The sequence below is a fragment of the Erpetoichthys calabaricus genome, chromosome 4 (genome assembly GCF_900747795.2).
Source record: "Erpetoichthys calabaricus chromosome 4, fErpCal1.3, whole genome shotgun sequence".
In the NCBI taxonomy this organism is placed as follows: Eukaryota; Metazoa; Chordata; class Cladistia; order Polypteriformes; family Polypteridae; genus Erpetoichthys; species Erpetoichthys calabaricus.
This window is the reverse complement of record NC_041397.2, coordinates 1,374,248-1,398,169: the sequence shown is the minus strand read 5'-3', so window position 1 is coordinate 1,398,169 and position 23,922 is coordinate 1,374,248. Positions and strand designations below refer to the sequence as shown.

The 23,922-nt window shown below is 42.8% G+C and overlaps 1 protein-coding gene across 1 annotated transcript in view; it reads right to left on the bottom strand.

The window, feature by feature from the left end:
• Positions 1-23,703, bottom strand: part of LOC114641464 (gastrula zinc finger protein XlCGF26.1-like) — a 42,225-nt gene extending 18,522 nt beyond the window's left edge. Inside the window, exons 1-2 of the mRNA XM_028790494.2 lie at positions 23,479-23,703; positions 38-537 (exon numbers count right to left, since the gene is read on the bottom strand). Coding sequence (XP_028646327.1) covers positions 38-446 — 409 coding nt within the window. The 5' untranslated portion in view covers positions 447-537; positions 23,479-23,703. The remainder of the gene's footprint in view (positions 1-37; positions 538-23,478) is intronic.
• Positions 23,704-23,922: the final 219 nt, after the last annotated feature.

Genomic DNA, 23,922 nt, shown 5'->3' with positions numbered 1-23,922 from the left:
TCAGTTGCACTTTGTTAGGTTTAATCCTATTACTTACGCGTCCCAACACTCCCAGATGACTGCTGTTCTTCTCCTTCTCTCTTATCTTCTTCACTGACTTTCTCTTCAGACTCAGATTTCAGCTCCTTTGAATTCTGCTGAGTAGCCAGCTGTCCAGTATTAGTGAGCCATGGCTGTAAACTGCAATCAGATTTTTCAGAAAACTCTCCCTTGACATTATTCTCATCTTCATGTTTTTTCAGTTTGAGAGTAACGGAGAAGTCACTCCAATCTTCAACTTTAATGTCAGTAATCTCCTCCTTGGACTCCTCCTCTTTAAAACCTGAAATTCTTTCTTCACAATCCTCCACCTTCACACACAAATCCTCGGTGACCTCCCACTCACAGTCTTCCTGTTTTATGTAGGCCAGTCTCTCAGTCACCCCATCATCTGTGGCTGAGGCCATACTCTGTGGAAAACTCTTCTCACACAGAGAGCCCTGGCTTAGAGGCCCTTAGAAGCCTCACCGCACGACTGGGATGGAGGTCCCTCTTTATCTGTCAAATTAAAAGTGACATGATTACTACATAAAATCAGGTAAATTAACTTGAACACATTTCAGGTGTTTAACAAATAAAGAAAACTTTATTGAGAGACAAGAAACGCTGTGACCCCTCCATGTTGGTCTAAAAGCTCTCGGCAGACTTGGAGTGTAAACGGACTTAATATGGAGACAAAGTCAAGAACGAGAAGGTTTAAAAATGATTTTCAATCTAATGAAGGATGAATAAAATGCAACACTGAAAGATTCAACGGCTGGATTTGGTCTACAGTCAGGGCACCATTTCCAAGAAACTCAGCCTGTGACTTACTGATGTGCCTCAGCATCAAGATATACTGAAGAGAATGTGTACATGTTTGAAAGCCATTATAAATATTAACAGACCAGCCTACAGCCTCTCAACTCAATAAACACAGAGTGGAGTTTAGTGGTTTTCAGACATCACTTCCAGCCAAGCCTCAAAATCACTTCCTGGTCAGGTCAGCCCTGTTTCTGGTCCTGTGACACCTGCATAGAACTCCCCCTGATGTCCACACACTTCAAAAGGCCATTAAGAGGACTGGCTGCGGCCTTCATGTTCTGTTCTCTCAAAAGCCAACATGGCCCCAGTCTTTCCAGTTCAGGACTCAATGGAGGTTCACAGCGGACCTCCTGTGCCAGTCCTCACCATTATAAAGGTCATGTGCTACGAGTTCTGTTGACTGGAGGTCCATTGTCAGGCATCTTCTCTATCGATAAACTTGTAGTCATTTGCATACCGCAGTTGGAATATGGGCTTTAACTTGGTGTTTCTCTATAAATATTGCACATATTACATAATATGTCTCAGTTTAACACTAGAATTACCAAAGCTTATGAAAAAAATTCGTAAATCCAGCCCACCTTAAATCCGTTCGCACCTCTCAGTCAGCGTCTTTTGTCTTGTAAATGTGTCAATAAGCCCAAGCAGCCTGCTATCCCATCACTCCCACCAATGCTGAAACTGCAAAAACCTCTCCCAGCTCAGGTCTGGTTTATCAGGGAGTCAGGTACCTAGAGCTGTATAGGCGTTATTTGGAACACATGCATGTCACGTGTGTTCCGTGTCTACAAAGATCTATGTAAGTGTAGGATGACAGGAAATGCAAGAAATGTTGAGCACGTACCTAAAAGACCAACTTTTTCCATGTTTTAGTACTAACAACAAAATTTTTACATGAAGTGTATAATGGGTGAAGACTGAAGTCCAAATATCAAATAAACACTTTCACAAAAGTTACAAATATAACAGAACAAGTGCGCTTTTATTCAAGACTATAACTGAAGAGAAAGAAATTGGGTTAGTGCGGCTTGTTTTTGAGACTTCTTCGGTAGCACAGCAGTAAGAACTGCTGCCTCCTATCCAAAAGGTTGCCGGTACGAGCCTTCTCATGTCCCAGAATAAGCGTTTTGAGTAGTGAGCCGCTCTTATTGTTACTATTATACAATAAAAACATTTATTTGATTTGAGTCTGGAACAGCTGCTGTAAATGTATGGTGCTTGTAAAGGTTAGTGTTTTATTACTCAGTTTTATTCTCTCAGTCGCGTTCACGCTCACCCCGATCTGACACTGCAGTTTTCAAATAAAGACAGAGGTGAACTCAGATGAGGACGCCCTTTATTTAATTATTGGGAAAATTCATGGTGGGCCTCATCAAAATATATAAACATTAAACACACATGTAGGCAGAGTTGATTATTTTAACATGAAACATCCTAATCACAATGACCGTCTAATGGCTCTAAATTTAATTGCGATGAATTGGGTCACGGGGTTTGTGTCTTTTTTTCTCATGAAATCTGAAATGCTGTGAACCATCCATACTGCTGATCTCCAGTGAAACTCGATTGAGGTGGGCAGATAGTCCGGCTGATTGAAAACACGAGATTGTGAGCAAACCTTTCTTTTCATTTTAAATCTACAGCTTTGAGCTCTGCTCTTGTTTTGAGCTTTGATTTTGGGGCCTTGACGACTGATCATTTAAATTATCTTAGAAAGTCTTTTCTCGTTCACGTTTTCACGGTCTCTCCTTGATTCAGTACAAGTCAGAGTCTCCAGCTCACTTAATCTAATCGTTTATGGTGATGCGAGTCTTGTTAATGATCAGGAGACAAAGCTGGAAAGAAATGAGAGCAACAGCAAGAATGATGATGATCAATAAGAGCAGTGAAAAAAACAACTGGAAATGAAGGGGCTTGAGCTCGAGTCTGTTTGAATCCATGTGCACTTCAGCAGCTCCACTTGGCAGACCCCACTCACCCGTTTACTTCTCCCAGGGTCACAGGCAGCTTGTGAAGTGACATAGACACCCGCCTGGGTTACTCCTTGTCAAATCAACCAACGGCCCGCACACTTCGGACTCAAAGAATTCTGTAACAGTGACCAGGTGTACCCGTGTTAGTCAGGAGACACCCTGCCCATTATTCTGATGGAAGATCAACACTTTCCAAGTCACAGCCACTTTACAGAGGGGCCTTGTTTTTTCATCACATTTCACAAGTCCAGAGCTCAAGAACTAAACCTCCAAGCCACCACAGACTTGGCATGCTGCTGCCTTCATTGGTGTCGTATGTGACAAAATTAAAATAGTTGGTCCAGATGACCCTGCATGGCCAAAGCAGCCCCTTGAAATTGATCAAAATTTAATTTGAGTTTTTGGCTTTGCTATGTTTAGGCCTCAGAAACACAGACTTTAGATTTTTTTCTCTTATGCAGAAAACTATAAAGGGATTTCTGAAACAGCAATAAACAGAAAAGTAACAGTACCAGGGTTTGGACAGCGGACCACTCAAATCCAAAAAATCATTTTGGATTTCATTTTTAAAGCTCCCTAACGGCACATGGTGATCATTTTAAAAATATTTTTCATTTATTCAACTTTGTCCCTTCTTCCTCAAAACCTAAACCTTACTTTTCTTATGCAAACCTTCAATGTTTCTTTTCCACCTTAAACGTAGGCTGAATGTGCCACATGTCAGTAAGGGTAATCACTGAATTCTCAGTCAGTACGTTATCAAAAATGTCGCACTGTTTTTCATATCTCATGTTGCTGAACAAAGAATACGATTCTCCGTGGCGACAAGAGTACCTGGTACTCGAGAACAGCCCGCTGTTACATCCCTACAGAAGATGGCAAAGCTCCAAGTCAGCCAGGGGTCTGGAGAAGACGGTCCATTCACGGTGCGAATGTTCAGCGTCCTATTGGGTGCAGGTAGGGAGAAAAATGTTGGATTGGTGTGATTGGTAACGCACGTGAAGCGGAATCAGACATCCTGATATGTCTCAGGCATCCAAACTCTCCTGCACAGTCTGTCCATTGGCCACCTAGAGATGAGATTTGCTGGGCGCCATTCCAGTGTGTCACTGCACTGCTCAGCGCACCTACAAGGAGGCTACAGTGCCATCGTGATCTCAAAGACAAAGATGCCCTCCACTCTGCACATGGATTGATATAGAAATGAAATAAATGGGTGAAAGTCAGGTGAGGTCAGGGAGCACACACTGGTACAGTGTGTTGATGTACCCACCACATGACAAAACAGCTCAGGATCCTAGTTGGCAACCCCCCGGGCAGACACACAGGGGGTCCAGTCCCACCCTCTATCTGCCGCTGCCAGGTGTTACGTGGGCGTCCCCTTGGCCTGATCCAGCCGCTCGGGTCCTCGACAATGACGGTCAACCTCAGGGAATCGCACCACATGGCCGTAGTGCCGTAACTGACACTCCCTCACAATGCAGGTCATGTGACACATTCTGGACTCCGTGAGCAACACAAAGGCAGAGCAGCTTTACCCAAGGAATCTCTGAACAGACACAGCATTGAAGGAGTCGAGTCTTCATCTCAGGTCACTGGTGAGCGGCCATGTCTCACAAACAGTGAACACCAGGACTCTAAAGACTATCAGCAGGGGGCACCACACACCACTTTCCAGCGACCTCATGACCCTTCATGCTCTCCCAGTCCATCTACTGACTTCATAAGAAGAGTCACTAGAGTCACATGAATGTCCTGCTGCTGAATACCAAGATGCTGACATTTCATTAGAACTTGTGTCGTATTTCACGGCAAATCAAGCAGCTGTTGTTCAAGTGTTGACTTAATGGGCCTTTGCCGATTTATTCATTTCCATTAATCCTGTGCCCAAGTCAGTGATGAAGAACTTGATGATTATCATTACTGACAAATGCTGAATTTCGCCCCTGTTTAGAATGAAAAATAAAAATGAAAGATTCATATAAGAAAAGTAAGACTTGTTTTTGAGAAAGAAGGGACCACGTAGGATACAGGAGAAATCATTTTAAACACTGGACACTGGTCTGGACATTCCCACAGTGCATGGTCTGCAAATCAGACACCAAATGATTTTCTCTTCACATTTGAGAGATCTGCTGGTCAAACCCTGATGCAGTTTCTTGTTTGTTAATAACTTTTTGAAAAGCCCTGTGTGAGTAACTGAACATGGAAAACATGTCGGCAGGCCGCGTCAGTCAGAGCTCCGCTAACTGAAAGCCTAAATGGGGCAAAAGCCAAAGACACAAAATATTTTATTTTCCATTTTTGAAGGTCTGCTCTTCCCAAGTGGTGCCATCTGGACTGAATATTTTCATTTTGTTACATACCACACCTATCAAGGTACCAGTATGCCAAATCTGAGCCTGTTAGGTGCTTTAGCTCTTGAGATAAGCGCCTTGAGTTTGGGAAAGGCGCTATATAAATAAAATACATTATTATTTTATTATTATACGCTGTCTCAAATTTGAGCCCCCTCTCCGAGTCTTGGAAAGTTAAAAGTTAAAGTTAAGTCTGACATCAAAATCATTTTACAGGGCGTCTCCTGGATAACATGAGGCACACCTGCTATGTTTTCCGAAGTTTTTGAGACCAAAGTATGTGGGGATTTCTGGAAAATCGGTTGATTTGACACAGAATGACCAACCTGAGAAAGGACGCCAGTCCGCTGCAGGGCACAGTGGCACAAACATCCACACTCGGTCAAAGCAGATGGGGATTAACACAGCAGACACATCGGCAGGGAGACAAGAAAAGTCCACAAATAGACCTGGATGGAGCAGGAATGGAACTGAGGGGGAACAGAGGCAGCCACACCAACACAGTTTACAGATAAATATTAAGAAAAATAAATTATGAATTAGCTAAAGCGTGCATTGCAGATTTCCATTAGAATGTCAGCTTCTTCTCAGCTTCATTTGCTCAGCGCTCTCTTCACAGCAGGCTGCAACACAAACAGGACAAGATGAAGAAACCAATGAGTGGATCACAAAGTGTGGCCCTGGCCTCGCTGTAGTTTAGTTCTTTTGCTGCTACCAAACAAAAACAGATAGAAGCCATCAACAACAATACGCTCAGCGGTCACTTTATTAGGTACACCTGCTGAACTGCTTGTTAACGCAAATCTCTAATCAGCCAATCACATAGCAGCATTCCAGCAGGTAGACGTTGTCAAGACCACCAGCTGAAATTCAAACCGAGCACCAGAATGGCGAAGAAGGGGACTAAAGGGACTTTAAACATAACAGACAGGCTGCTCTGAGGATTTGACAAACTGCTGACCTACTGGGATTTTCACACACAGCCATCTCCAGGGTCTACAGAGAAGGCTCTGAAAAAGGGAAAACATCAGTGAGCGGCAGTTCTCTGGGCAAAAAGGCCTTGTTGATGCCAGAGGTCAGAGGAGAATGGCCAGACTGGCAAGGCCACAAATACAGAGGTAAGTATGCTGCCCTCCTACAACAGCCCCAGGTGGACCCTGGACTTACCCACGGATGGCTAACAAAGAGCGACTACCACCAAAAGATGAGCGTCTAATCCTGACTGCACAAGACAGAACAGGGAGTCGACAGGAAAACATATTGTATAACCAGAGGTAGAAATTGTGACATATCAGGCAGCCAGCTGTGAGGGCACAACAAAGGGACCAACTTTAAGAAATACAGCTTAGCAGCACCAGAAGAACAATCCAGACTGCAGATACTCCATACAAAGTCCAAAAGGAAGTGTTATTAGGAACTCAGCTTTGAGTGTTTGGATGATGCCCAGGATATCCAATACAAATACAGAGTGATAAGTCAAAATGGGGACCTTTGGACCTAAAAACATTTTGTTATAGATGTGAAGGAAAAGGCTAGCATGCACTCCACAGTAAGAACCAAGTCCCAACTCTCAAGCACTTGTGTAATTTCTTAGCTGATGCATGTGGTCGAGTTGCTGCCATTGAAGGAACCGTAAACTCAGAGGTGTATCTGAGGATTCTGCAGACGTGACATCAGGCCACCAAAGTGGTGTACTGGACACTTAATTACAGTTGGCTTTGGGATGGAGGGAGAACTTCATGCTTAAATATTCAAAAATGTCCCCCAGTTCTGTGAGAACGAGTGGACAGAACTCCTCAGATCTGACAGAGTGAGTGACATGGACTGGGGGATTGACTGGGAGAGCTGGTGGGGGACAGACCCAGTGTCGAGTCCAGGAGAGCAGGTCCACGTTAGATGTTTCTAAAATATATTAAAGAAAGTTATGCACTAACGTTAAACAGCTTGTGATTTTCAGTCACACCTTGAGTCATTAATCGAGTATTAGGGTTTAGTTGAAGATCTCAAAAAAACTTGGAAGGGTAGGCAAGTGCTTTTTCACCCCCTCAGTATAAATGTGCACGTGTGTGTATTGTCACAAGTGTCACCCAAACGCTTTCAGGCCGTGCGTGAAAAGGTGCGCTGCGTCTTCATTGAGAATGTGCCGCTCCTAATGAAGGCCTGAACCTTTGAGCCACGTCCTCCATGACAGTCTTCCATTTGGCCGTTGATTTGGATTTCTTTTTTTTCTTCTTTCTGCCATCCTTCAAAGTTCCCCTTCGAATTCCACTGATCAGCGTTACTCTTTAAAGCTGCTTTGCCAACAACGTGCTTTTAAAATCTGCCCTAAAATCAGTTACATTTGCTATTGTAAGATTCACATATGCGTCTTTATCTGTTTACAAAAACAACAGAGGAACATTTAACAGATGCTTTAATTTTAGTTTTTTAATGGAAATCACACAATCCTGGTGCTTTCATTGTTCACATCTGTCCTGTTTTATTGAAACTTTAAAAGTTTCATGTGTGATCTCAAACTCTTTGCTTACACCTTATATGGCTGCTCACTCTGCTTTTGCTTCGTTTCTGAACAAATCCAGAACTACAACATACTAACTGGAGCAGCAATGTAACTGGCAGGCCGCTTTACAGTTGCCGGCGTCCCTTTCAAATGTACGACGTGTGTGTATTCACCTCGTTCAACACATTAAGCGTTGTGCAAATGAACGTCATTCATGTGATTTAAGTGTTTGCCAAGTCACGTTTAGCACTGACGTATGCCGTTTCGCCTGCCCTGCTCACCGGTATAATGGCAGTGCTCTGAAGCACTAAATCAATTTTATTGTGGTATTAATAAATGGAGCAGATCATCTCACTGCCAGTGGAGACAAGCCAAAGGGTCACATCGTCAGATGCCTGATTTCAAGTTTTACTTGCTACAGCTGTTTGCGCTGCCAGGGTGCACATCTTACATGCACAACAGGGGTGGACATCTCCCCCATGTCCCTCAACTGTACCACCTGTTAGAAAGTTGGATGGAGGCTTAAACAGACGTCTGTAGCTGTACTTGATGCACTCAGAGAATGAATGTGAAGCCTCCATTCCTTTTTTAGGGACTTTGCAGTACGGCTGTCAGATCAAATGTAGCAATTCGAAAATGTGGTGCCCTCCATGATGTTTGGGCCAAAGGCCGTTTTTCTTGATTAACCCCCTCTCCTCCTCACTTTAAAATTACAAACCAAACAATTCAGACATCGTGATTCAAATGCACATTGCAGACTTTATTGTAATGGTAGTTTAGCACGTCGGTCACCGCATGTAGAAACGACAACACTTTTTATACATGGCCCCCACTTGAAGACCAAGCATTTCCAGACATGACTTGTTTTTCTTTTTGACATGTGGTGATGTGGTGTTGTGTCGCCATCATCATAGTTTTTACATGTAGCTCTTATTCACGTTTTTCTCACGTTTTACTTTGCCTGCTGATGTAAATCGTCTGCGTGCAGTCAGTCGTTAGTCCAGCATGGATTGTCATTCGGTATTACCGATACTGAAACAAAGCTACAACTGTTATGGTTTTGGATCATTCATATCAGCACTTTCCACATCCCTACTCTCACCCGGTCACTCCTGCTAACTTACCCATAGTCCTCTTCACCTTAAACTGCTCTGCCTCCCTGTGCCTGTTTGGCTGCGAGACATATCATATCACAGGACTCCAGCCGAGTGTGGCAAGCGGGACCCACACAACAGTGTGACAAGGGGGTCATTATCTGCAGGCGTATCATGTAGTCAAGCTCAGTGCCGGCTCATTAGAATTTTAACTCATTTTCATTGCTGCTTTTATGGCTCGGTGTCCCAAGAAGGACTTGTGCACCCAACTGTCAGCACCAGACTGAAATAAATAAATAGATAAAGAAATGAGATGGCGGTGCCCAAGCTCAGGACTTTGGTGGCTCTTGTATTTAGTTGACAGTTGTCAAAGCGTCACTACGTGGTTTGATTTATTTATTTTTTGCTATTGTTTGTTCCTGCTGTGGCCCCCAGTACAGCTGTTAACAGAAAGTATAAAAAAGCACTAGCAAATGTAATGTCCAGAATTGTTAACCTAAGTTTGAATACAGTGGGTATAGAAAAGGACCCCCCCCCCCCCTTTGAAATATTCCCTTTTTTTTGCTTTACAGCCTTAAATGTAAACACACAAACTAATATTTCTTTCCAGCTTTACTTAATGCCACCTCCAACATCCAAGTGAAAGAAATCACAGCTACAGTTCAAAAGAATGATAAAAAAAATCAAAACAAGACCTACTGAGATGAATAAAGGGTCCCCCCCCCATGTCAATGTCATTTTGTTGACCCCCCTTTTGCTTTAATGACAGCCTTGAGTCTGTTGAGATTCTTCTCTATTTGCTTTGCACACCTAGATTGTGTAATATTTGCCCCCCACTCTTCTTTACAGTTTAACTGTTCAAGTTCAGTCAGACTGGATGGTGAGCATTGGTGGTCCGCTTATCTTCACACCAGGACATTCACTTTTTTCTCCTTCAACCACCGTGTGGTTAGTTTTGCTGTGTGCTTTGTGTTGTTGTCGTGTTAAAAGGTGAACATTCTGCTCATCTTCAACCTTCTGGCAGAGGGTAGCAGGTTTTCCTCAAGAATTTGATATTTTGCCCCCTCCATTTTTCCTTCTACCCTAACGAGAGCCCCAGGCCCCCCACAACAGGATGCTGCCCCATCCATGCTTTACTGTTGGTATGGTGTGTTGTGGATGGTGAGCTGCATTGGTCTACCATCTAGTATTGAGGCCAAATAGTTTGATTTTGGTCCCATCTGACCATAAGACCTTTTTCCACTTGGCCTCAGAATCTTCAAGGTGTATTCTGGCAAAGCTCAAACGAGCCTTTCTTAAGAAGTGGATTTTTCCTTGCGAACCTCCCGAACTTGTGGAGCACTTGTGAAATTGTTGTCACATGCACACCATTAATGACCACTCTTTGCCATAAAATCCTGCAACTCCTACAAAGTGGCTTTTGGCCTCTTGGTAGCCTCTCTTACCAGTTTTCTCCTTGCTCTTCCATCCAGTTTGGAGGATCCAGGGAGGGACCTAGTAGTACCAAACATATCTTTGCCCTGTGTTGGCTGGGATTGGCTCCAGCAGACCCCCGTGACCCTGTGTTCGGATTCAGCGGGTTGGAAAATGGATGGATGGATATCTTTATGATGGACTTTACTGGGCTCCTTGGGATTGATAAAGCCTTTGAGATCTCCTGCCTTATGTCCGCCCACAACTCTATCCCTGAGATCTTTTGAAAGTGGCTTGCCCCCCCCCATAGTGAGTTGTGTGCTGTCAGTTACATTACCAAGCAAGGGAATGAATGGTCCAGGAACACCTTCACTAATCACGCTCATTACAACTGATCACAGGTGGGAGGAAACCAGTAACCGCAATGGAAATGGGGGGCACTGACACCTGATTGAGTTTAGGATTGGGGTGGAGGTCCTTTATTCAACTCAGGATTTCTTGTTTCTGACAGCCTAACTGTGCAGGACACCACATGAAAAAACAATTCATCTCACCATTTATAGTCTTCCTATCACTACAAGCTGAACGATTACAACTCACACCTCACTGGTCACATCAATCACTGCACTCATCAGTCATCTTCTTCTATAATACGCTAGCATGGCAGTCTGTGTGTCTGTCCAGGATTTTAAATCACCTGTAGCTCGTTTGACCGATTGCCCTGACATTCGGTACTCATTTACTACGTGATGTCTACTATCTGCTTTCAGGGTGATGATTGACCCCCAAGTTTATTCCTCTTTTATTTTTTTTTTATTTTATTTTATTGTAGAATCCACTCTTGGCACTGGCCGGCACATGTGTACGGGCGCCGTTCTCATTCCCTATCACCTTCGCCGTCACTTCCCCTACCTCTTCATATCTTAAATCATTCTTGAGGCAGATTGAACACTTAAGTGCCAGTTTAAGTGAAAAATTAAAGAAAACATACTAAATAATTGCAACACAAACACCGACTTAATCAGGTTTAATGTGAAAAGATGCTGGCGAAAGAAAAGAAGCAGCGGGCCGCTAGGGTGGAGAAAACAAGAGCTGCTCAGGAAGGAACAAGTGTATCAACCTCTGAGCAAACGAATGAAAAACGTAAAAAAGAGAAAGAAAGAAAGAAAGAAAGAAAGAAAGAAAGAAAACTATAAGTCAAGTGTATTCACTGCACGTCATCCTTATAGCAGTGCGCCATTACTGGTTTATCAATAACTAGGGGGCTCCGCCCCCTGCTCGCTTCGCTCGCCAACCCCTGGCGTTGGGGCATGACAAAGAGTGAGATGTATGAATGAGATATAGAATAGTGTGATGGTGTAGATGATGCATATAGAAAGCAAACAATACAGTGTTTGGCACAGAGTAATGGTTTATTGGAATATTTCTTTGTATACAACATTAGTAGTAAAGATGGTGTGTTGTCCTTGAATGAGTCTTCCTTGGCATGGATCATTAATAACTTTAACTTTAACGTCAGATGAACGTCGAACACGCGAGAAGGCAACATAAAGTTGTCCATGTCCAAAAACGGGTTCAGAGAGGTAGATGCCAACCTTGTCCATGGTTTGTCCTTGTGATTTGTTGATAGTCATGGCAAATGCAGGTTTAATGGGGAACTGTCGGCGTTTCAATGTAAAAGGTAATTCCAGGTCAGAACTCGTAAGGTCAATTCTAGGAATCAGAACAGTATTGTTAGAATGTGATCCTGTAAGAACTGTCGCTTGAATAACATTGTGTGTCATGGTGTTGACGACTAAACGTGTGCCATTGCATAAACCCTGTTTAGTGTTAAGGTTTCTTAATAGCATGAGTATTGTTCCGTTTTTAAGGCTAAGATTGTGTTGTGGTAATCCGGCTGGGTTAATAATGTTTAAATATTCTAAGCGGAAATGAAGATGGTCATTGTCGTCATCAGAGTCAACTTTGTCAGAGCTTAGAAAGAGCTGTGTCTCTCCAGGAAGTAATGCAATGACCTGGTTATTTATGTGATTAACATTAATATTTTTTGGACATAATATAGTGCGTTGTGTTAAAAGGGGTATTTGGTTTAATGAGATTGCTGTTCCAAATATCTCTGTAACTAAGTCGTCGCAGATAAAGGATTGAGGAATTGTAATAATATCTGGGTGAAGTCTATCTGTATTTGTGAGTGTACCATTTCCCAGTTGTAATAGCCAATTGTTATATTCTGGATCTGGACATCGCATGTTTTGTACTAACTGTATTGTTTGAAAGCAATGCCAATTGTCAGCGTATTTTAAGGTGGACTGAACAATAGCTGAGTGCATGGCATGTGGAACAATAGCCAAGCATTGTCTAAAATCACCTCCTAATAAAAGTACTTTTCCTCCAAAGGAAATATTATTATTCATCAACGCTTGTAGAAGTTTATCAATGGTGTTGAGTAAGTGACTGGATGCCATTGTACATTCATCAATAATTAACAGTTTTGCAAGACGGATGTCACGGGCATTGCTACTGTGCATGTTCATAGTGGATACCGATGTCTCTGTGATTGGGACCGGTATTTTGAATAAGGAGTGACATGTACGACCATTTATTAACAAATTAGCTGCTACTCCGGTTGTAGCAGATGCGATAATCAACTGTTGTTTTGCAGCAAAGAAATGTGTAAGTGTTTCATAAAGGTATGTCTTTCTGCTTCCTCCAGGGCCGTCAAGAAAGAAGCATTTGGGTATAGGGCTGGTGTCTTCCGTGGCATGAATAATTTTGTGAAAAGCAGCAGATTGTAAGGCATTCAAAGAGGAAAGCATAGTCTGTGCAATCTGTTGTTCTTGTTGGAGATCAATTGTTGTGGAATGTAGATCTGGTAAGGAATCCGGAACATTTGGTAAATGGAAGTTATCCAATGTATACCCAAGGAGCATAAGAGCTAAGCGAATGTCGTTTAGTGCATAGGCTTCACAGTCGATGCAGGAATCATTTTTCCCATGTAGTTTGTGGCATATGTCCTCAATCATTCCCACTTTGTTTGTATTCCAGAGGGTGAAAGGATCTGATGGGGAGGAGAAGGCACAGATATAAGCAAATAGTTGTCGAACTTGACCTGGCATTGAATAGGATATGGCATTGTGTAGAGTTCTTTGCCAAATTGTATCATCTAATAAATATCCTTTGTCATTTACCGCCTCTTGGAATGTCTGACAGAGTTTGATGGTGCAGCCATCTCGTACAGTTTTAATGTCGTGAAATGATGTAGCTCCTGTTTCATGTTGAAGAAGTAATCGAAGGTAAAACCTTTCAGGTTCCTTAATACTGACAGTGTACATTCGGCCTATGACATTATCACCGTGGTGATGTCGTTTTCTCCAGAATGTGCCATTGTCAATCCAAACATAGTGAAGAGGAATTTCCCAATACTTCCAACGGTGAGCAGTGGGATCGTTTTGATTGAGTTTAAACCACGTGGTTAGTTTAGTATCTTTTGCGGCTGCTCTCTTTGCCGCTTGTAGCTCATTACCTGCATGAAAACAGACAGTTTGTTCGTGCTCCAAATGAACTGGCAAGCGACATATTGTGTGGCTCTGATGGTGCATAGGAAAGCAAAATATTCTCCAAATGGCCTCTGGAGCACTGACGTACCGTGAATCAACATACATTCGAGTTTCATCGTGAGCATTCGTTTCAGATATGGAGACATTAGCACAATCATGTCCCTTGTAAACGTATTTGAATAGATATTTAACGCTTTTTACTGTAGCGCAGATTTCAACATTTATATGGCAGTTGTAGCGTAAACATAAATAAGGATTGTATGGTACGACCCAGCTATTGTCAATTGAACGACCTGGATGAATTTGTAATTGACTTGTCTTTCGTCTTCTATATTTAGGGTATCCATTTATATTACCAAGTGTAACGTCTTGGAAGTCTTTGGGGAAGCCTTTTGAACATTTGCCATTAACCATACATGGACTGTTTGGATTTGTAGCGCCACATGGTGAATGAATCATATTTTTTATAACAATCTGAAAGAGGCGTGGAGAGGTGTCACGGTCTGGAATTTCAGCTTTGACTATTTTATGGATGTCAGATTCTGTGCGTACTTTGGAATCCTCATCAAGTATTAGTAATATATGGGCGTGTGGTAAACCTCTCTTCTGAAACTCGATAACGTAGATAATGGCTGTGACAGTTCCAAATAGAGATCTATTTTTGATATCTTGTAGCAGGTTATTCAGTTTAAGTCTAAAGACTCTTGCAACTAAATCAGGACGATGTTCGACTCTCTGCCAGGGCATAAGATTAGTTGTAATTTCTGTCCATTTAGGATTGCAGGTCATAGTGATAAACAGATCAGGTTTTCCAAACTTTCTTACGATAGCCATGGCATCTTGGTAATGTTGTTGCATATTGCGTGGGCTGCCTTGAAAGGATGATGGTAGAATAACAGGTTTTCCAGCAGGGTGTTCCATGACGTCAGCATCACGATTAATGTAGTCCATTAGTGATTTGTATTTATCGGCTCTAAGTGAAGGCTGGTTGTTTTTTATCCACTGTAGATCATTTGATTCCGCTCGAACATAAACGTCAATGATGTATTGTTGAGTTAGCTTTCCTGCATTGAGTAACCCTAACCCTAACCCTAATTTTCCCTTACTGAGAGTCTGTAGGAGAAATATTCTTTCATGGATACACGTGATCGTTTCTGTGCTTGATGTGTTTTAAATCTGGAAATTGTAGCTCTCCATCCTTCCTGTCCAGTCGGAAACAATATGGGGTATGTTAAAGTATCAAGTAGCGGAAAGCAAATGTCTATGTGTTGGAATGTAGGTTTGTTGGTTTCATCAGGACTTAAATGTAGAACAATATCGCGGTAAAATGGAAGCTCCCCATCTTTACTTTGAAAGACAATTGCCACTTCATTAACGACGGGAAGATTGTATCGTCTTGGATCTTGTTCTTTGTCCTTTATCAAGACTAAAGCAATTGTAGTTGCTGCTACACCCTCTGCTGTTGCTTTTGTATTGGCCTCCTTTTCAACCTCATGTAGCATTTTTATAGACTTAGCTAATGGGTGATTGTTTATGACATGAGTGATGTTTCTCATTATAAGCTCTGTGCATTGTTTGTTTTCAGGAAGGTTCATTCGTTGATAGATTGCGTCATCTGGATCTAGGATGTAGATTTGTGCATATTTGCATTCTTGATTTGTTTCAGGGTGCACTGTCCCAATGCGATGTAATATTTGTCCACATACGCGAAAGCAGTATGGGCCATTGCCTTTTGGTGGCCTGATATTTACTCCGGTAGATGCAAAAGCAAATGAACTATTGTAGGATCCAATGCAGTTCATAAAGTTTTTACTTTCAGGTACATCATTAGTTAGAAGCTTCTGTAGATATTCAGTATATGAATGTAAAGGAGGCAGTCTAACTTGACCCTTTTGACAACAACGTGTAAATTCATTACTTGTATTGCCAGTTGTTTCTTCAGGGAAGTTAAGTGAATGACAATGATTGCAAATGACATTCATTAATCCCAATGAATTTTCCTCAATAGTGGACACATTATTGAACGCGTTGTCAGCTAAGTCGCGCAAGCGTTTAGCAGGTGTCTGGCGTTGATGTCCGCGACGTGTATGTTTTGCTTGTGCCGTTTGAGAGGCACGGTGTTGCATGTCCAGTATTTGGGACGTGCTATTTTGGAGGTGTAATCAATTCGCCTGTGCTGTGCGAGAAGTCCGTTGCAGTCTACGTCGTGCATTGTTTGTATTGAGCCTTGCCTGTTTTTGTATGTCGGTCAGTTGATCTTTCTGTTTTTGGAGCCTTGCTTGCTTGTTTTCCAGCATTTCACATGCGCGTTGTAGACGTCTGCGTTTATTTATGTTGTCTCTTCGCTGCCGTTTTTGTATGTCTGAGACGCGAGGTGTTTCGTTTTGAACCCGTGCCTGTTTCGATGCAGCACTTTGAGAAGCGCGCTGCATGCGTCTACGTTCATTGTGTCTGTCCATTTGGACTCGTCTCTGTAACTGGGTTAGTTGAGCTTTGCGTTTTTTGAGCCAAGACATTTTTTCTTCCGGAGTTTCATAAGTGCGTTGTAGGCGCCGCTGTGTATTTTGTTTTTTCATGCGGGTTTGTGTGTTTGGTCCCGTTATCCGAGCCGTATCGTTTTGTACCCGTGATCGTGTATTCATGACTTGTTTGTTCTTCAGCGTGAGAAATATGGATAAGTAATAAGGAGGATCGCACTCACTGTTAATATGGAGTCTTTTCTGCAGTTGAACGGTTAATAGTGCTTCATTGTAAGGAGATCCACCTATGCTGCATAGTGTGAAGGTGTTGAGATGACGTATGTTTAATACGGACAGTTCCTTCAGAAATGGGGCTTTGGGTGTCACTTCTTATTGATGTTAGTGTGTTTGTGGGTCTGAATCGTCGTTGTTCTGAACGTTTCGTGTGCTATGTCCGTAGTCTGTCCCGTTTCGTGTCTAATGGGCTTTGTGTGGCGGTCACGGCTTCTTTTTTTTGGTGTGCTAGGGGCTTGTTGATTCCTCCTCTTTGTGTGCGTCCCGTTTCGTGTGCAATGGGATTCGTGCGGCGCTGTGTGCTTTGCCGGCGTCTGGGGGGGGGGGGGGATGTTGCTTGGAGGGGGTGGTGGGATTGGTGGGGCGCGAGCGGCTTCTTTTTTTTGTGTGCTAGGGGCTTGTGGAATCCTCCTCTTTGTGTGTGTCCCATTTCGTGTGCAATGGGTTTCATGCGGCGCTGTGTGCGTCGCCAGCGTTTGACTCCTTTTTTCTGTGGTCGCGGCGCCTCATTTCTTGGGGTGCCTGCGCAGTACGTCTTTTGCGTCCACGGCCCATGGCCGGATGTCCCTGCATCCATCCGGTTTACCATTCTCGGTTAGTAATGTGGATGAGATAAGCGTGGCAATGACAAAAGCCTGTGTGTGGATTGTAGTTATCTAAATGGTAATAATAAGCACAATTCCATGCTGAAATTCTCCAGACTCAAACACAAAGCACTTTCACACAGGACTTCTGCCGTTTCTCTGCGCTGTATGATCACCACTTTCAGCTATTTTTACATGAAGTTTTTAACTCGCGTATTTCTCATGTATTATTGGGCCTTCCAGAGCAATTTGTCGACTTGTAGCCACATGAGTGCTACGCAGACTTTGACTCAGGACTACAGATACGTGTAAAAAAGTGAGTACCATTACATTTTCAACACTTTCATAATCAACTTGGTACCAAAGTGACAGTTCTCATTATTTTAGTTACGTCACGTATGACTGCATTTCATCGATTGAATTCTGCGTTCTTCACTCATTGTTTGCAGTGCTGACTTTTTAGGTTCTTTGGTTGGTTTTCGTTCTAATTTTGTAAAATGTTACTTCAGTTTTTTGTTCTGGTTAAAGGTAGAAAGCCTTGTATTCTTTTTACATTTCTGTTCAGAATTGAATTTACATTTTTCATACTCAAATGTGGATGTTCATTAAACATTTAAGCAATTGCATGATTGGGGCACAGCAGACACAGGATGAATTAAGGCCAAGTGCCAGCTTGACTGGTTTTATTCTTTTATTCTCTTTGTTCCACTGCTCTGTCTCTATAGATGGATGCAAGTATCAAAAAGTGAAAGTGCTAAACGAGGTTCTTTCCACTGGCGACTGGCTACTAAAACCTGTTGCTCACAAGACACTCAGCCATACGATATACAGAGGGCGCTCCAAACACCCCCGGCATTCATTTTGTGTCTTCTCGGTTTTTCCTCTCACACCACCACAGATGTGCAGGCTGCTGGCCACTCCAGACGGACCTCTCTTACTGGACACTGAGGGACTGGCGCCCCCCCCGTGGGTGTTAATTGAACTAAACGGGTTTCACAGTCTTACTGTTAACTAGGGCTGAGTATCAGCACTGATGTCCCGATTCGATGTCGACTTTATCTTGACTGAATTAGCGTGCGCTGATATACGAGGGATGTTCAAAAAGTTTCCACACTTTTATATTTCCGTTGGAAATGGTGAAGACGGGAGGGAGGAGTAGTGATTGGTCGTGTCTGAGAGTGTCATGATTAGGAAAATTGTATTGCAAACGAAGGGGACTGTGTAAAAAAGTGAAGTCATTTGTTTTAGAAATTCTTAGTAAATAGAGTTTAAAAAATGTGCGGAAACTCTTTGAATGTTCTTCGTACTTGAAGTGCGGTCTTTTATAGACATTACTTAATCATGCATAGACAACATTAATATAATGCGACAAATTTCAGTAACGCTTTATATGAGGGGTGTCTACACCTTTCACATCACTGCGCTCATTCACAATTCACCACAATTTAACTAAGATATGTATCGCCACACATATGGTTGGGGGACTCCTTGTTTTAATAAAACGCAATGGCTTCTTACTTTATAAAACATTATCATGTTGCAAAAAATAATAATAAAATATTGATTCTTAAATAATAAATGATATTCAGTTACCTACTCGTGTGTTATGAACCTCCATGTAGACCCCCTTCAACTAAACTGTTAGCCACATGTATTCCACCACTGAACATTTAAACTTTAAATCTTAGTGTAAATTAAAGATACAGCAGGAACACTCGCGTCTCTCTGTAATCCTACAAGTTACACAAACCTTTAGCCACGTTAATCACTTTTCAGAAACGTGTCCTCACACGTGTCAAAAAAGAAGCGTTTTAAAACAAGGGTCTGAGAGCTGAGGCTTGTTGACAGCGGCGTTGGATGAATGGAACATTAAAGACAAAGAACTGACCATCATCACTGACAATGTCGCTAATACGATCTGCGAGGTACAGCGTATGGAGCGACTTCAGGTCACCTGCTTTGTGCAGAAGCTCACTTTGGCATCGCAGGCTGCTATGAAAATTTCAACAACTGCCCGCTTGCTCAGCTGGGTGGAGTGCATTGCAAACATTTTCCACCGTAGCAGTAGGGCCAGCCATGTGCTTAAAGGGAAGCAACGTTGCTTGGACTTGCTGACACACAAACTTATGATTGATGTGGTCACATGATGGGACACAACATTGCAAATGTCAGAAGGTTTTTAGGACAAACAGCCAGGTAGCCATCTCAGTAGCAAAGTTGCTCTCAGTGCGACGGGCATGCAGTGAGCTGGCCTGCAACACACCTGCCACAGATGCCCACTCGTTTTTAATGCAGGGACATGTTAAGACATTAAGAAACTTTCTTACTTTCACCTCTGTAACATATCCCATGTTCGCTGCTTCCTCTCCTTCTCTAATGCTGTCCATGCTTTTATCACATCCCGCATCGATTATTGTAATTCCCTACTGGCAGGTGCCCCTTCTAATCTTACAAGGGGGCTTCGCCCCCTGCTCGCTTCGCTCGCCTACCCCCGGCATTTTGAACCTGTGCCCGCTGGGCAGCCGTAGTTTCAGATGCACGTTGTAGGAGCTTGCGTTGTTTTGAACCTGTGCTTGCCCTCCTTCTGCGGTTTGAGACGCGCGTTGTAGGCGTATATTCGTCAGTCGAGCTAGTTCGGTTTGAACCTGTGCCTGGCTTTGCTTCCGCAGTTTCAGACGGTGGGTCGCGTTCGGCGTTTTGTACGATCCCAAGCAGCACATTATTCCTAACTTCACTCCGCAGTAGTGTTACGCACAATATGGCGGTGACGCCTGCGCCTTCACTACGCAGTAGTGCCACTCACAATATGGCGGCAACGCCTGCGCCTTCCGTGTTATGTCGGGTTTTACTATGCTGTGTAGGCGCCTTTGCCTTTCGTACTTTCACGCGCCTTCCGACGCGCGATATAGGCGCCTGCACCTTCCGGGTCTGCCTCCGCTGTGTGGTGTGGACGTCTACAATTATAAGATAAATTCAGGTATTATACTTTATTGACTTTAATATCAATAATGAAGTTGCATATCATTTAGTAGTTTCATTCTGAAAACTGTGTGCCTGTTGTAAGAGCCAATCTTAGAAAGATAACATTAACTTCACAAAAGTGTCTGCTTAATTTCTCCACACTACAGTTTCTCCTCTTCACCCAGGCTCTGGAACTCCTCACCTTTAGTGGTTAGGCAAGCCGCTTCAGTCGCCACATTCAAATCACACCTAAAAACGCACTTCTTCACATTGGCTTTTAATTCTTAACCTGTCTTATTTCCACTTGCTTTTTGCTATTTCTCTGTTTTATTGGGTCCCCTGACCCGTTTTTAGTGTCTCTGTTTTAATTCTCTCTTAATGTTTGCTTTTAATATTTTGCTTTTAGTCTTGCTTGTTTTAACTGTACAGCGCTTCGGTTAGTTGTAATGCTGTGTTTTTAAGCGCTTAACAAATAAAAATGGTATGGTATGGTACTCAGATTTATGGTATAATCTTTAGCGCCCTGTAAGTTAACATTAATAGAACTTTCTGAGCTCTTCCCGAGAGTGTTAATTAAGCCAGTCAGGCCATCGACTCGCTGCCAGAGGCTCGGACTGGTAGACTGCTTTACAAACAGAACTTTGGCGTACAGATTTCTGATCGTCTCTTGGTCTTTTTATAAACTTTTTATGAACATATGAAGCTGTGACTGTATGACTAAATATAGAGAGAAATGAAATAAGATAAGTAAGCCTTCAACAGAATCTTCTTTAATCAACAACTTTTCTTTGTAATATCAATTTTTTGTATCAACCGTTTTGCTTTGAATTTTACTAAAACTTTAAAACGAAGATACTTGGATTGTGGAATTACTTGAACTTATATCACACTGGTGCTTGAACTGATCTATGAAGTAAACTTAAAATCTGCAGAACATTAGAAACTTTGGACAAACACAACTACACTTTAGTCAGAAAAATGCCATCTAAAGACTTTTAACTGGAAGCCACCATCTGAAGACTTGTACTCTGTAATTTATCAACGATAGAAAAAGAACTGAGCTGTAGAGGTACTGCTTGTCAACTTTAAGCATGCAAGATCGGGACTGAAAGCCAGGGACGCTGTATCCGAATTAAAAGAGAGAGACTGTGATAGAATATGAGGCATCGCGGGCGACGTTTCAATCACTGGCTCAGGTTAAACAAGTTGGACTCGCGCTTGCTGGGGAGGAACGTCGCGATTGTGACGTAGCTGCCGTTGAGAAGCCGTTGCCTGGAAACGCTGTCAGTTACTTGCGCAGCTCTCAGGGTGACGTCAGCGGAAGCGACCCGAGTACAGATTCAAATATGGATCGATTGAATATCCTTAAGGATCACATAAAGAAAAGGCACAATCAGCTTTCTGGTCTTATGACTGAAACCGAAGGCCTTGAAGGCGATCCTGCGAGTTTTCCCACAATAGCGAAGCTGCTTTTAGCAGACTTTCCTGATATACAGGGTGAATTTGAAGCACTAAATGAAAGGTCATTATCCTTATTGACTAAAGATAACGCAAAAAAAGTCAGCGGTTTACATCTAAATCTGAGATTTTGAATTACTTTGGCTTGAGAACAATGGCATGGCCTTACGAAACAAGCAAAAGTCAGACAATCCCAGTCGTGAATCCAAGCCCAGTTAACGAGCAGTTACCGAATCAACTTAGCGAATTCCAGCTACAGGATCAGCATCGCCCAGACGGCAGAATCACTCAGTCAAAGCGCACACTCGAAAATAAACAACGCTGCATGCCACCACAGCCAACTGCTACGGCAGCAGCACCTTGTCCGAAATTCACACTTAAACTGCCCGAACTCGATGGACGTCTCCAAAACCTACATGAGCTTGAGACGCTTAAAGCTGAAAAGCAGGAGCAGCCAATGCCTAACACCGGCAATGATGCGCAAATTGACACAAACGATCTGCGCCAGTTTGCGCCGAAGCAAACGGAAGGCTAGAATGTAATTACAGAATTGTTAGTTCAACAAAACAGCAAGCCCCACGCAACACGTACACATATACACCTCTTATAAGGCCAATGCGTTTGAAACAGATCCAGATCAATTTAATTTTCTTAAATTGTACACTAGAGGGAGACCCACAATAACTTCTTCGAAATTGTGGACCCCGATCTGCACAGAGCAAGGATGTAACTTCAAAGGTATTTCGGCAACGAGTTGAAAAGAGTAAACGCACATATAAAAAAGCACTGCAGTGACATAACAAATTAAACCAGAAGATGGAGAAGCACTGAGTGATTATGCAGGCTTTCTTAACAGCATAGACGCTGCAATGCTGGTACCGAGCATAGGAACGAATTTGACAGCAGCGCAAATAGACGCGCACTCTTATCAAAGCTCCCGTTTTAGACGAGAGTTAAATGGGGATATACCGCTTACAATATTAAAGAAAATACTGGAAGACTAACACACGATTTGTTGATTTGGTTGGTTTCTTAAATCGAGAGGCAGATTTTGTTCTGGATCGTTTATTTGGAAGCTGCGCATACGGCAGAAAAAAAGAAAAGGACCGACTCGACACTTCGGTCACAAAGATTGCGACGGCTGTTTATGTATTTAAAAACCTTGTGTATTATGACAAACACGATCTTACGGAATGCAGTAAAATCAAAGAATTGTAACGCAAATGCAGCCCTTTTAGATACACCCGCAGTCTTACAAACATGCGCGGGTATAAAGAGATCAGTTAACGTTCACCTTAGGACGTGTGCGCTAAATTATGCGGGCCAATGAATTCCACGGGACATCGATTTCTTAACACCCCAACTAAAAGGTTCGATAGGTCCTTTAACTAGAATAAATTGGATCACTTCGTCTTATTTATTGATCTCACTCGTGTCTCGTCAATGAAGTTTATTATACTGAGCCACAGCATATGTTTACCTTGGCTGTGAATTCCATCATTTCATTTACTAACAAAGGTGTGACTGGAAAAAGAAAGTAAATCAGGGAGGCACCGGAGCAGATGAGTGGGAGGGACCAGGAGTCCCCGTCGCATGCGGATGACGTATATTTTCGTCGCGTTGTTTCCTTCCTTAAACATTTGTATACTGGCGCTGAGATTCTCACCGTTTCTGGATTTTATTTGGGGACACCAAGAACACATTCAGCCTTGTTTCGAACCGCACACACTCATGCAAAAAAATCCTTTTTGTTAAATTAAACTCCCCAAAGAATGCATTAAATAAGCGATGAAATAAAAAGAAACATCACGAACTCAATATGCCACCCAAAACACCCCAAAGGCAACAACTCATTAACTAAACAAAGATAAATACACACGTATATAGAATTACTTCTAGAAAATCGATTAACACAAACACCGTACAGTTTCATAAATGTAACAGATAAAGAATAACGAAATGTCAAAAGTGAAGAGATGCCCTACCAAAATACTGAACGTCCGTTGTCGTTCTGCAGTAAATGGAACTCCAAAACCAGATGAATCCGCCCAATAAGCGGGGCACAGAACACAAATCCGAGCAAAGCTGCAACGCTTACGGTAATCCAAAGAACGAGTTTGCTGCTGCCGTTAAAGCAACCCGGTAACAATACTAAAGACAGGCGCGATTCTCTTCCGGCCTCCTGTTCAAATCCTACGCTCCATCTTCGACCTCCCAGCAGTCCCTGCGTGAACAGCAAAGACGGTGGCGCAGTGGCCCCGAGGCTGCTGGGTAATGAAGTTCTTTCAAGTTGCACTTCGGAGGCTGCGTACTGGAGTGAATCCCGGCGGTGAAGGACAACGCGACATGATGAAGGGCTACAAATTTTCAGCGGTACCAGATACATAGTCTTTGCTAGAGTCTGACGTTCTGATGGCGTGTGGGTGGCG